The 14,955-nt window shown below is 46.3% G+C and overlaps 2 protein-coding genes and 1 long non-coding RNA gene across 6 annotated transcripts in view; 2 read left to right on the top strand and 1 right to left on the bottom strand.

Moving 5' to 3' along the window:
* Positions 1 to 2,677, top strand: part of LOC116972622 (gamma-glutamyl hydrolase-like) — a 71,630-nt gene extending 68,953 nt beyond the window's left edge. The window contains exons 6-8 of the mRNA XM_033020437.1: positions 394 to 487; positions 2,265 to 2,402; positions 2,556 to 2,677. Of these exons, the coding sequence (XP_032876328.1) occupies positions 394 to 487; positions 2,265 to 2,402; positions 2,556 to 2,677 (354 nt within the window). The remainder of the gene's footprint in view (positions 1 to 393; positions 488 to 2,264; positions 2,403 to 2,555) is intronic.
* The window catches only part of nkain3 (sodium/potassium transporting ATPase interacting 3), a 492,740-nt gene that overhangs the window by 229,919 nt on the left and 247,866 nt on the right, over positions 1 to 14,955 (bottom strand). The gene's annotated exons all lie outside the window — the stretch shown is intronic.
* Positions 14,396 to 14,955, top strand: part of LOC116972299 — a 17,315-nt gene continuing 16,755 nt past the window's right edge. The window contains exon 1 of the long non-coding RNA XR_004411765.1: positions 14,396 to 14,505. This is a non-coding gene — a long non-coding RNA (uncharacterized LOC116972299). The remainder of the gene's footprint in view (positions 14,506 to 14,955) is intronic.

The raw sequence follows: 14,955 nt of genomic DNA, 5'->3' as shown, positions 1-14,955 counted from the left end.
AGCCACTCGTGATAGGACAACACATTCATCTCAAGATATATATATTTAAATTTACTGTTTTTCAGTTGATTTGCAGAGCTGTGCTTTGGCACATTATTTTAGTATTAATATTTGCTCATGTTCATTGTAAAATCAGAAATGCGCAATTTGAAACTTACAATTTAAATAATTATTTGAAAAATAACATTGTTTGTCCAATGACAAAGTGAAAAATGTTCAGTTTTTAATATAAAGTCAACGTCTATATTATTAATTGTTTAGTTTAACTATTTTGTATGATCATACAATTTGCATTTCTTACACAAAATCAATGTTCTAGATACAATATAGATAATGAATGCAGAAAGATTTGTTATTTTTGTGTTTCTCAGAATTTGTTATGACATCTTTCAGAATTTTACAAACAATAAAAAATTAAGTAAGTTCTACAGAATCCTGAGTACAAATATGGACAGTAAGCAGAAAGAATTTGTGTCGACCATGGAAGGTAAATTAAAATCACTGCAGCAGATTTAAATAATTGAATAGAATTCTGGGATGATATTCACATCCTCGTTGGGGGGACACCGAGAAAAAAGGGGGGCTCAGCATGGGGGGTGGGGATGGGGCACCAGGAACAAAGGGGGACCATTGGGAACTAAATGGAATACTTTGTTGGCACCCCATATGTTGTGACTCCTTGCATACTTGTGTATGCAAAACATAGAATCTCACTGTGATTTGTCACATGTGATAATAAAGTATAATTCATTCGTAAAATAGAATTCATTCATTCTAATTATGCTTTTATAATTGTAAGGATGTGATTTATTAAAGCTGCAAAATGTTTGTGCCCATAGTAGTTAAGCTGAGAAAAAGCTGGTAAATGATTATTGCTGGCTGAGAAATATGATGATGCTCTCTTTTGTAGTTATAAGCTGCACATTCGGTTTCAAAGTTCATTTATTCTCTCAGATACACTTCTCTTTATGACTGTAATAAGCTAATGCAACTCATTATGTCACCAACAGACCATAACATATAAAGGTTTCTAATTTGAGTATTTTAAATATGTTTTAATTAATTTGTTGCATTGTTGTACGTTTTGGAACCACAGTTCCAAAGATATTAACTACCTAGGATTTATTTGTGTGGCTGGGTAACATCTGCTTGCAGTTTATGGCAATTTGTTGTAAATAAATTGACTGCTCAACGGTATTTAAACAAAATAATTTATTGTATATAAAGCAGTTGGAATCTGACACCCACAGGCTGAGATGAAGTAATTCACCACACACCAGAACCAAACTTAGGTGTCCTAATATTTATCTCTTAGCTACATAAAAATCCAATAATCCGGCACCATAAGATGCCAGATAAGCAGATTTTCTAGACTATTAGATATTACTGTAATTAAACCCTGACTTTTAATTTTTTTTTAGATGCGATACAATAATAAATAGACTGTCCAATGAATTCGGTGAGCTTCAAGCACGTGCAGGAAATGGGGCCTCAGTGAGTTTAAAGCAAGTACAGGAAACAGGATTTAGCTGTGTTTAAAGGTAGAGTGGGAAACAGGGTTGCAAAATGGGAAGAGTATAGCAACTGGGGCACTGGTGAGTTCAAAGGAAGCATAGGAAATGGATCCCCAACTGAGGCAGGTTTATTAGATTTATTAGATTTCAAAAACAATTAACGAGTGAATAATCAACATTTATTATTGACAACATTTTTATGAGCCACAAAATAATCTTAATAGTGCAGTCTATAGAACATAAATAGGTTTTCATGAAACGGGTCCATTGCTCACTGAAAGGAACAAAAATATGATTTTATGGATAACAGTTTGCCTGGATAAAATGAAATGTTTTTAAAAAAAATGATGACCAATTGACAGTTTTAAAGATTTTGTCATGTAAAAATGATGATTTTAGATCTTTCTATATGACAGTATATATATTGTGTGTGTTTGTAGCATCCATAACTATTATCATCCAGTTTACATATTTTTGTATTACTTTCAAATGGATTTGACATTTCAATGAATGATAAAGGTAAGTTTGAAATGGCAGAATGTCTGAAAATCCCTCATAATTTACCTGTAAAGTCATTGTTACTGTTATGTGTACATGTACTTTCATGTTGAACTATATGATAATTTTTATCTTCGCAATTTTCATTCTTGGTTTAGGCACTTTTTGCAACAAATAGGCTTTAAAAGTCATTTAATAGATGATTTTTTTGTTGTGATTGTCTTCTTCAGCCTGATTGATATATGAATGTAGCTTTCAGATATCCTATTTATGCAGTACAGTGGCACCCTGAGAGAAGTCCTTATGAGTGGAAATTAACTAAGGAAATCCCACATTCCTCTGAAGCAATTAAAGTCTCGTGGTATTTAGCTGATTTTTTTGTTAATGAAGGTATGCTTGGATTGTTTCCTGTATTTGGCTATTTTTTTTTCTAATTGATAAAATTTCTTTAGCTAGTAATGAAATATTTTTGTTCAGTTTATATATGCAAATATAAGAAATTATCAATAAAAAAAAATTCTGTAAATGCATTTTGTTTTCTAGCACGGAAGAATTTCCATCAGTTTTCTAACAGGGAGGACGAAGTGAAAGCTTTGATTTATAATTATTCACCTGTTTACACTGGAGATATTTCTAACTTTGAACAGATTTATTTAATTGATTAGATTGAAACCAGGTGTAATTGTCTTAGTTAATAAATATAAATAAGCACGTTGTAGTTTTCCCTTTCTTGGCCTATAAGTAGGGGAATCACCATTCATTGTAACGTAAGCATAATGATCTCGGGTAAATATCTCTAATTTTCACATGTGAAATAACTGGTACAATAATGTTGGTAAAGACAATAGTGGGAAAAGGAAGCAAAATCGCAAAAATTCTAGGCAATACTTCTTAGTAAGTGGTAAATCCTGTAAAGAATGTGAAAAAGCCAAGAATTAACGAAGCATCTACATACAGATGTTTTCAAACTATGAAAAGCACCACTCACCCATAGCCCCCAACTGCACCTGTAAAGCTGACATACTAAATGAGAACACAATTCTTTATCTAAGAAAAAGATGTTGCTGGAGTCTGAGCAAAGAAAGATTACACCTTTGATGGGGAAAACAAATTGACAGAGATACTACAAAGGGTAGCAATGCGTGAAGTGGATAAATCACCTGGCACCGATAGGATACATTACAGTTGCTGAAAGAAGTAGGGGAGGAAACTGCAGAGGGGCTGCCACAATCTACCAATAACCTGCAAGTTTAGGGGAGATGACTGGGGACTAGAAATTTGGAAATGTTACACCGCTGTTTGAAAAATGGTGATTGGGAAAAAACGAAAAATCTCATGACAGGCTGGTTTAACTATGTTTGGAGGGAAAAATCTAGAGCCGAATCAGAGCAAGCCCACAGAGATTAAAAAAAATACAAATCATGTCTAATTACCTTGAAATGTGTTGTAATGAAGCAGTAGTGGGTTGATGAGGGAAATATGATGATGTGGCACATATGGATTTCTAAAGGGCCTGTCGCACTTGGGTGTCATTTGCGCGTCATTGATTGATTGCCGTGTCATGACGCGTGCGTGATGGCGTATGCAGTAACGCGCGGCGCCCCAGGATTTTGGAATGCTCAAAATCCACACGCGCCACCTGCGTGATGTATCCCTTGCGCACGTTGACGTTGACGTACTGACGTACGTGTAGCGCGTGGTGATGCATGGTTACGTTCGGTGACGCACGAACATTGCCCATGCAAATTTATTATGCGTTACCATGCGTCAACGTCCGTAACCATGCGCCTGTACGCTGTCGGCACGCCATTTGCGCGTCATTTGAGCACCCGGGTATAAAGCGCGCGTAGTTTTGAAATATTTTCACTGGGAAAATCCTTGCCACGGAGATCGGACTAAGTCGAACGACATCGCAAATGGCTCACAAAAGAAGTAGGGCCCTCAAGAGCATTTGGCGCGCGACTGTCGTACTGCTAGATGATTTTCACGCAACAGTCACGCGACTGTCGCGCGTCAGTCACTACTGGCTTGACGGGTAAATGACGCGCAAATGACGCCCAAGTGGGACAGGCCTTTAAAGGGCATTTAATGCCAAATTATAAGCATATCAGTGCTATGCAATGAAAGCATCTCGAGCAGCACAGTTAGAAAATATAATTTATACAGTGATAACTGGGATGTTCAGGACTTTGTGCCAGAATGACAGATTTTCCAGAATGATAGATGTCAATCTGATTAATACTGCAACAAACTTTTAATTCACACTTTTTTAGTTGTTACACAATAAAAAAATATATTATCCAGTGAACCATTAAGTCTCAGTAAATTGAAAAGCTGCAGATACCACAAGCCCAGTGAGTTTCAAGCGAGGCATAGAATCATGCAGCATAGAAACAGGTCTTCTGCCTAACTCGTCTATTCCGATCAAGATGCTCCATCTAAGTTAGAGCCATTTCCCATGTTTGGCCCATATCCCTCCAAACCTTTCCTATTCATGTACCTATCCAGTATCTTTTAAATGCTATTAAAGTACCTGCTTCTCTTACCCTGAGTCCATATATCGGGGTCCCAGGAGAGGATTAAAGATGGTCCTGGTGAGTTTCAAGGGAGCCCAATACTTAACCATTGGGATTTTTGAATAAGATCATAAGGAATAGGAGTAGAATTAGGCCATTCGGCCCATCAGGTCTACTCCGTCATTTAATCTTGGCCGATCTATTTCTCCCCCCCCTCCCAATTTTCCTGACTTCTGCCCAGAACCTCTGACACATGTACTAATCAAGAATCTATCTACAGTGCCCTCCATAATATTTGGGACAAAGACCCATCATTTATTTATTTGCCTCTGTACTCCACAATTTGAGATTTGTAATAGAAAGAAAATCACATGTTGGTTAAAGTGCACATTGTCAGATTTTAATAAAGGCCATATTTTATATTTTGGTTTTACCATGTAGAAATTACAGCAGTGTTTATACATAGTCCCCCTATTTCTGGACACCATAATGTTTGGGGCACAGCAATGTCATGTAAATGACAGTAGTCATGTTTAGTATTTTGTTGACATCCTTTGCATATAATGACTGCTTGAAATCTGTAATTCATGGACATCACCAGTTGCTGGGTGTCTTCTCTGGTGATGCTCTGCCAGGCTGTATTGCAGCCATCTTTAGCTTATGCTTGTTTTGGGGGCTAGTCCCCTTCAGTTTTCTCTTCAGCCTATAAAAGGTATGCTCAATTGGGTTCAGATCGAGTGATTGACTTGGTCACTCAAGAATTTACCATTTTTTAGCTTTGAAAAACTCCTTTGTTGCTTTAGCAGTCTGTTTGGGATCATTGCCTTGCTGTAGAATGAACCGTCAGCCAATATGTTTTGCAGCATTTATTGAATTTGAGCAGATAGGATGTGTCTATACACTTCAGAATTCATTATGCTACTACTAACAGCAGTTGTTTCATCAATGAAGATAAGCGAGCCAGTACCTTCAGCAGCCATATATGCCCAGGCCATAACACCCCTATCACTGTGTTTCACAGATGAGGTGGTATGCTTTGGATCTTGGGCAGTTCCTTCTCTCCTCCATACTTTGCTCTTGCCATCACTCTGATATGTTAATATTCATCTCATCTGTCCACGACCTTTTTCCAGAACTCTGGTTGCTCTTTTAAGTACTTCTTGGCAAACTGTAACCCGGCCATCCTATTTTTGCAGCTAACCAGTGGTTTGCATCTTGTAGTGTAGCCTCGGTATTTCTGTTCATGAATTCTTCTGCAGACAGTGGTCATTGACAAATCCGCAACTGACTCCTGAAAGAGTGTTTCTGATCTGTCGGACAGGTGTTTAGAGAGTTTTCTTTATTATAGATGGAATTCTTCTGTCATCAGCTGTGGAGATCTACCTTGGCCTGCCATTCCCTTTGTGATTAGTGAACTCACCAGTGCTCTCTTTCTTCTTAATGATGTTCCAAACAATTGATTTTGGTAAGCCTAAGGTTTGGCTGATGTCTCTAACAGTTTTATTCTTGTTTCTCAGTCTCATAATGGCTTATTTGACATTTATAGGCACAACTTTGGTCCTCATGTTCATAAATAGCAATAAAAGTTTCCAAAGGTGATGGAAAGACTGGAGGAAAGACTGGGTGCTGAGAGCTCTCTTATACCTGCATTAAGGAGGCATTTAAACACACCTGAGCAATTTCAAACACCTGTGAAGCCATGTGTCCCAAACATTATGGTGCTCTGAAATAGAGAGTGTCCTGAGACATGGCATCCTGGTGTGGTATGGCAACAGTTCTGTGGCTGACAAGAAGACTCTGCTGAGAGTCATCAATACAGCCCAGAAGATCACCAACACACATCTGCCTGCCCTGGAAGAGATCTATAGCTCTCGTTGCCTGCGGAAGGCATCACACATCCTAAAAGACTCATCTCATCCCGCACATTCCTTGTTTGCCCTTCTGCCCTCAGGACCATCAAATCACACACCACAAGATTAAAAGTTTCTACCCCAAGGCCATCACCACTCTGAACTCTGCACTGAACACTCACCCCCCCATAGACAATATTTTTTACTGCTACAACAGTATACTGTGAAATGCACATTCTGACTTGACAATGTTTTTCTTGCCGTTTTTGTTTCTATTGTCGTTATTATTTATCTGATAAGTTGGAGCTCTGCACGGGCAGTCAGGGCTCAAAACTAACGGTTGCCCGGTTGCCAATGGCCACCTAAAGTCCCGCTGGGCAACCTAAATGCCTTACCATTTTGCCCGGCTTGTCAAGCAAAGGAAAGCTTGGCTGATGTGGACAGCGAATGGCCTGATGCAAACTGTGCCAGTGTTTCTCAGAGAGCTCCTGCCTTATCCTTGTTCCCTGCCTTTCCTGTGGAGTTGCTGCTTGTTTGTGAACCAGCGGCTCAGGCAGCGGATTGGCGATCGACACCGCTACAAATTGTTCTGTTGCTGTTGTTCCCTTAAAGGGCCTGTCCCACTTTGCGATTTTTTTCGGCGACTGTGGAGCATCAGTGACGGATTTAAATGGCGTCAGTCACTGACGCTCCGCAGTCGCCGAAAAAATTGCAGTGGGACAGGCCCTTTAAGGGAACAACAGCAACAGAACAATTTGCAGCAGTGTCGAGCGCCTGAGCCCCTTCTTCCTTCTTCCCTTCCACCCTCCTCTTCCCTTCTCCCCTCTCCACTCTTCTTCTCCTTCTCCACTCCCCGCCCGCTCCCCTCACATCCCCTTCTCCCCCTCTCCCTCCCTTCTCCAACCCCCTCTCCCCCCACCCCCATTTTCCCCCACGACCCCATTTGTGGACCCAGCCTGCGACCAGCGATTCCCCCGCACACTATCCCACACACGCTAGGGACAATTTATACAAACATAGAAACATAGAAAATAGGTGCAGGAGGAGGCCATTCGGCCTTTCAAGCCAGCACCGCCATTTATTGTGATCATGGCTGATCATCCCCTATCAATAATCAGTGCCTGCTTTCTCCCCATATCCCTTGACTCCACTAGCCCTAGAGCTCTATCTAAATCTCTCTTAAATCCATCCAGTGACTTGGCCTCCACTGCCCTCTGTGGCAGGGAATTCCATAAATTCACAACCCTCTGGGTGAAAAGGTTTTTTCTCACCTCAGTCTTAAATGACTTCCCCTTTATTCTAAGACTGTGGCCCCTGGTTCTGAACTCGCCCAACATTGGGGACATTTTTCCCGCATCTAGCTTGTCCAGTCCTTTTATAATTTTATATGTTTCTATAAGATACCCCCTCATCCTTCTAAACTCCAGTGAATACAAGCCTAGTTTTTTCATTCTTTCCTCATATGACAGTCCCGCCATCCCAGGGATCAATCTCGTGAACCTACGCTGCACTGCTTCAATCACAAGGATGTCCTTCCTCAAATTAGGAGACCAAAACTGTACACAATACTCCAGATGTGGTCTCACCAGAGCCCTATACAACTGCAGAAGAACCACTTTACTCCTATACTGAAATCCTCTTGTTATGAAGGCCAACATTCCATTAGCTTTCTTCACTGCCTGTTGTACCTGTAAGCCAACTTTCAGTGACCGGTGTACAAGGAGGCCCAGGTCTCGCTGCACCTCCCCCTTACCTAACCTAACCCCATTGAGATAATAATCCGCCCCCTTGTTTTTGCCGCCAAAGTGGATAACCTCACATTTATCTATATTATACTGCATCCGCCACGCATCTGCCCATTCACTCAACCTGTCCAGGTCACCCTGCAACCTCCTAACATCCTTTTCACAGCTCACACTGCCATCCAGCTTTGTGTCATCCGCAAACTTGCTGGTGTTGCTCCTAATTCCCTCTTCCAAATCATTAATATATATGGTAAACAGTTGCGGCCCCAACAACGAGACTTGCGGCACTCCACTCGCCACTGCCTGCCATTCTGAAAAAGACCCGTTCACTCCTACTCTTTGCCAACCAATTTTCTATCCATGTCAACACCCTACCCCCAATACCATGTGCTCTAATTTTAGTCACCAGTCTCCCGTGCGGGACCTTATCAAAGGCTTTCTGAAAGTCTAGATACACTACATCCACTAGCACCCCTTCATCCATTTGTCACATCTTCAAAAAATTCCAGAAGATTAGTCAAGCATGATTTCCCTTTCATAAATCCATGTTGACTTGGACTAATCCTTTTACTGCTATCCAAATGCCCCATTATTACCTCTTTAATAATTAAATCCAGCATCTTTCCCACCACCGAATTCAGGCTAACTGGTCTGTAATTCCACGTTTTCTCTCTCGCTCCTTTCTTGAGAAGTGGGATAACATTAGCTACTCTCCAATCCACAGGAACTGATCCTGAATCTATTGAACATTGGAAAATGATCACCAATGCGTCCACTATTTCTAGCGCCACCTCCCTGAGGACCCTGAGATGCAGACCATCAGGTCCAGGGGATTTATCATCCTTCAGTCCCATTAGCCTACCCAATACAATTCCTCGCCTAATGAAAATTTATTTCAGTTCCTCTACCCCCTTAGATCCTCTGTCCTCCAGTACATCTGGGAGATTGTTTGTGTCTTCCATAGTGAAGACCGATCCGAAGTACATATTCAACTCTTCTGCCATTTCCTTGTTGCCCATAATAATTTCACCCGTGTCTGCCTTCAAGAGACCCACATTTGACTTTGCTACTCTTTTCCCCTTAACATATCTAAAGAAGCTTTTACTGTCCTTCTTTATATTCCTGGCCAGCTTCCCTTCGTACTTCATCTTTTTAGCCCGTATTGCCTGTTTTGTTTCCTTCTGTTGCAGTGTGGGAGGTAACCCTAACCCTAACTCTAGGTTGATAGGCTTGGTATTTATAAATTGTCCCTAGTGTGTGTGTGATAGTGTGCGGGGGATTGCTGGTCGGTGCGGACTCAGTGGGCCGAAGGGCACTGTATCTCTGAACTAAATGTGACACAGGGGCCCCAGGGGTTGGACTTGAAACCCCAATATTCTGCATGGAAACTAAACTGTTGGTCACGAGTTGTTCCAGAGGCAGATCTCTCTTCCAATGGTCTCTCCAAACCGCCAGAGGCAGCGGGCTTTTCAACTGGGTACAGGCAATGTTGTCAATATACCAGTGCCACCCACCTGCATACCACTGAGTCTAAATACCCACCACCCATTTTGAAGCAAGGCAACAGGGCCGGGGGGGTGGGGGCAGAAGGTGGGGGGTGTTGTGCCCATGGTCTATGTTACTAAAACATGATGTGGTGTAGACTTTGTGCCGTACTATTAGTGGTATCTAGCTGTTACAGGCTGGGTCCACAAATGGGGAGCATCAGGGAAAGTGTGAGGGGGGTTGGAAAATGGGAGAAGGGAGGGAGAGGGGGCGAAGGGGCTGTGAGGGGAGGGGGTGGGGGAGTGGAGAAGGGGGAGAAGAGTGGAGCGGAGAGGGGGAAGGGGAGAGGGGAACGGAGAAGGGTGGAAGGGAATGGAGAAGGAGGGATGGGGACAGGAGGGGAGGAAGAAGGGGGTGGAGGGGAGAGGGGAGTTCAGTCTACACTCACTGAATCCATCCCTGTGAAAAGTTAGAGACAATGATTTGGATCTGGAAGCGGACCAATACAAAATAAAACTGAACATCTTTTCATTTGCACAATTGATTTTATTGTATTAATTTTAATATATTGTGGCGGTCTCTGGAGGTTAGGCCACTCCTTGGGTCATCCCCCTCGGCTCTTGAGTGACAGGGACGGTTGTCTGCCCACGGGGTTTCCCGGTTCCTGCTAGGGGGTGTTCTGTGTGTTTGCCATGCTTGATTAAAGGACTTCTGAACCTGCTTGGCGTCTGGCCTTTTACTGACCTCGTCCAGGCCACTACAACTGGTGACCCCGACATTCATCACGCATCGTGATGGAAAACAATGCCGTTGCACTGAAGCTCCCGACTTTGTGGACTGAAGAGCCTGATATCTGGTTTCAGCCGGCAGAGGCACAGTTCGCTCTACGGAGGATGACGGTAGTTGAAACCAAGTACTTTTACATGGTCAGCGCTCGTGACCAGGCGACTGCGAGGCGAGTCAAACCTTATCTCCGCGCCCCCCCCCCCCCGGCAGCCTCAAGGCCCTGCTCATCAGGAGATTTGACCTTAGCGAGTTTGAGCGGGAAGCTCGGATTCTCCGTATGGACGGCCTAAATGACTGCTGGCCCTCCTGGAGGACATGCTCGCCCTTATGGGCGACCACGAGCCCTGTTGTTTATTTAAACATGCCTCCCTCTAGCAGCTCCTGCCCGACATCCGCCTGCAGCTCGTCAGTGATCCCTTTACTGACACGCAGGCGCTGGCTGAGCGCGCTGACCAGCAGGAACTGGAAGCGCTGGCCGTCCTTCCCGCGGTGTTGGGAAGCACAGAGCAGGTCGGGGCCGCTATCGACCGCGTCTAGGCCGATTCTGGACGACCTCCACGGCGAAATCCGGCCGCCATCGGGCATTCCAGCGCAGGCACGTTGTTCCAGCACGGCCCGTCGGCAGCTCCCTCCAACACCAGCAAAGTTCACTGGTGTTCAGCCCAGCCAACATCACCTCCAATACCACCAGACGCCTGCTATTATCACCGCAGCTGAGGAGCCAGGCAAATGTCGCCCGCCCTGTGCATTCCTGGGAAACACAGGCCGGTCGTCAGTGACTCCTTTGGCAGCTGGCCATATTCATTGCGTCTTCCCTTGGGATCGCCGCACCAGGGGTCGGTTCCTCGTGGACATCGTGGGGCCGCTGCCGCCATCCCGGGGCATGACATACCTCTTCACCATGGTGGACCGCCTCACGAGGTGGCCTGAAGCCATTCCGCTGGCTGATACCTCAATGGCCACGTGCTCGGGCCTTGGTGATGCACCGGATCGCCCGGTTTGGGGTGCCGCTGAACATAACATCCGACCGGGGGCCTCAGTTCACATCAGAACTGTGGTCGGCCATGGCACGCCACCTGGGGGTTTGCTTACACCACACTACGGCGTATCATCTGCAGGCGAACGGCCTGGTGGAGCGGTTTCACCACCAACTCAAGGAAGCCCTGAAGGCATGGCTCAATGAACCGGACTGAGTAGACGACTTGCTGTGGGTTTTGCTGGGGATCCGCACTGCACACAAGGAGGACTTGGCCTCCTCCTCCACCGAGTTTGTGTTTGGGGCCCTGTTGACGGTGCCCGGGGAGTTCATCCTGCCGGCACGGGGCCAGGTGGAGCAGCCTTCGGACGCTCTGCAAGGTGCCCACGCCTCGTCATGGGTCTTTCCGTCCGCACATTCCCTCTACTCTGGAGGACTGCCAGTTCGTCTTTCTGCGTAACGATGCTCATTGGACACCCCTCCAGCGGCCGTACGAGGATCCCTTCCGGGTCCTGGAACATGGCTCGTCCACCTTCGTCCTGGACATGGGGGGTCGGCGTGAGACTGTTTCGGTTGCGCGGCTGAAGCCGGTGCATGTTGACATTGATCGGCCGATGCTGGTAGCGTGGGTACCTCCTCCAGTGGCTATTCCGTCTCCTGCACCTGTTGGTCGGTTGCCGGTTCCTGTGCCAGGTATGGTGCGCACGCGGGTTGGTCACGGCGTGCGCCCTCCTGTCCGTTTCGTGCCTCTGGTTCTTGTGGGGGGGGGGGAGGCGGGGGTCCTGTGGCGGTCCCTGGAGATTAGGCCACTCCTTGGGTCATCCCCCTCGGCTCTTGAGGGACAGGGACGGTTGGCTGCCCACGGGGTTTACCGGTTCCTGCTCGGGGGTGTTTTGTGTGTTGGCCATGCTTGATTAAAGGACTTCTGAACCTGCCCAGCGTCTAGCCTTTTCCTGACCTTGTCCAGGCCACCACAATATTAATGTTTAAAATCCATGCATTGAAGGAAGAATATTTTACAGCCCATCTGTGGTCCCTAACCCTAACCGGGCATCACCTGCAGGACAGCTTACATCAGCGTGTGGCAGGGCGCACGACATGATGAGACACCCAAAATCCTGGAATGACACCCGCGCGTCACTACATGTGTCACGACGCGTCACGGCCCGACCACGACGTGACAACCTCTTTTCAGGCTATCGCCGAAAATGTCACCCAAGTGGGACAGGCCCTTAAATCCCTCACCCCACGGGAGGGGGAGAGAAACTGCAGAGCCACCTGCCCGCGTTTGGTCCATATCCCTCCAACCTGTCCTCCAATCTGTGTCTTTCTATCTGTCTCTGTCTCCATCTCTGTCTATTTCTGTCTCTCCCTCTGCTCTTTCTGTCTCTGTGCCTGTCTCTCGCTTACCAGTTCTCCCCCACTTTTTCATCAGAAACCCACCCTGAAATTTGGGCATTGAAGCTCCCCCTAATGCTCCAATGTAGTGCCAAGTAACAGCCATGTTGCTGAAAGGGCTGTTGTGATACAGCATGGTGTTCCTGAAGTCCCACACCAGAAGAGCTATCCAACATCTGCCCTCTCCTTGACCTTGTCCTTACCATACCGGCAAGTTCAGCTGAGGCTGAGCGAGGCTTCAGCTGGCTGAAGCAGCTGAAGACCACCATCAGAAGTTCCCTCCAGGGCGACCAGGTGACGGACCAGCTCCTCATCATGCTGCAGGCCAGTAACATCAAGGACTTTGATCCCCGGCCAGCCATCAGCTTGTGGCATGCAGGAGGGATGAGGGCAAGGAGGGCTGACACGGGAGAAGACTCAGTTGCAGCATCTGCCTGGGGACCTCACCCTGACAGTGACAAGGCTGATGAGGAGAGTGACTCAGATGACAATTAAAGTGACTTTTAGATGTATTTGAACAGCTCTGTCTTTACTTTGCTTTTCAGGAGATGGATTAAATATCAAGCAGAAAAGTCATGGCCGTCCGAAGGGGGGGTGCGCTAGGTGCGACCGCACCCCCCTTTTTCCCCCCCAGAGTAAGAAAAAATCCCCAGAATTTTTTTTTAAATCGGAGCACAATCAACGTTTCCACTTTGTTGGAAATCGCCCGAAATTCTGGCTCTGGCCGCTGGGGGAGAAACAAATGCGCCCATCCGCACCTGCTCAGTTGGGTAAGCGACGCAACATGGCGCCGTCTATCCGCGCGTGCGCAGTGGGCCCGGGCGTGATCAGACTGCCATTTGTATTTCATCCATTGAGCGCGATGCCTCGCGTCTACTCCAGGTAAGTCGTGGAAGAGGGGTGCGGGTGCGGTGTCTGCCCGCCCTGTCCAATGTTTCCATCCGCGGCGTTGGAGCCTCGCCATCGGCCAGCCTAGCGACCAAGAGACCTTCCGTTGCCGGGCGGGAGCGGCTGTGACCTCAACAACAGACGCCGCTGCGGCGGGGCCCGCTACCCCCCCCCCCCCCCCGCCGGGACCCAAACCACCCCAGCTCATACCCGCCACCCCCTCTCGCTCATCCACGCCACCCCCCCGCTCATTTGTAAAGCCTGTTTGTCCACTTTCTGTGAAAGGTTGCAAGGAGTCTGGATCCTAGATGGAAGTTGGGGATAATTCCTTTTGTTTATATAATAATAATAATGGATGGGATTTATATAGCGCCTTTCTAATACTCAAGGCGCTTTACATCGCATTATTCATTCACTCCTCAGTCACACTCGGTGGTGGTAAGCTACTTCTGTAGCCACAGCTGTCCTGGGGCAGACTGACGGAAGCGTGGCTGCCAATCTGCGCCTACGGCCCCTCCGACCACCACCAATCACTCACACACATTCACACACATTCACACACAGGCAAAGGTGGGTGAAGTGTCTTGCCCAAGGACACAACGACAGTATGCACTCCAAGAGGGATTCGAACCGGCTACCTTCCGGTTGCCAGCCGAACACTTGGCCCATTGTGCCATCTATCGTCCCACTAAATGTATATGTACGAGTTAATTATGTTGCAGAGTGTTTCTGCTGTTATCTTGTGAAGTGTGAAGCCTTGTTCAAATTGTTTATAGTACCTGGAGAAATGTTTCTATTCATTTTGTAAACTGTCTTCCTGCTAGAACTTTCTGTTGAAACAATGCAATGGTGGATTTTGTGATTGGGTTCGGGAACTGTCAATAGCTATAATCTAATCAAGATTCAAGAGAGTTTATTGTCATGTGTCCCAGATAAGACAATGAAATTCTTGCTTGAACTTCTCTCTCTTGAACTTTCTGCTAGGACCATGTGTCGACCATGCTGCGAGATTGGGTCGAGTGCAAACTCTTCTAAACTCGCAAATTAGGTCCCTGCAGTGGGACAGGGCCCTTTAGTTGATCCAGTGCTGGACTTGGTGTTTTACTGACCACCAATTGAGGCCCACCTGGCCCGCCACCTGCTCAAGTACGCCGCCCGCACACCTCCCACAGCTGGACTCCCTCTCTCTCTCCCCCCCACTCTCTCCCCCCCACTCTCTCCCCCCCACCTCTCTCTCCCCACCTCTCTCTCTCCCCCACCCCTCTCTCTCCCCCACCTCTCTCTCCCCCACTGCTCTCA

The sequence above is a fragment of the Amblyraja radiata genome, chromosome 4, assembly GCF_010909765.2.
Source record: "Amblyraja radiata isolate CabotCenter1 chromosome 4, sAmbRad1.1.pri, whole genome shotgun sequence".
In the NCBI taxonomy this organism is placed as follows: domain Eukaryota; kingdom Metazoa; phylum Chordata; class Chondrichthyes; order Rajiformes; family Rajidae; genus Amblyraja; species Amblyraja radiata.
This window is presented reverse-complemented; position numbering and strand designations above follow the sequence as displayed.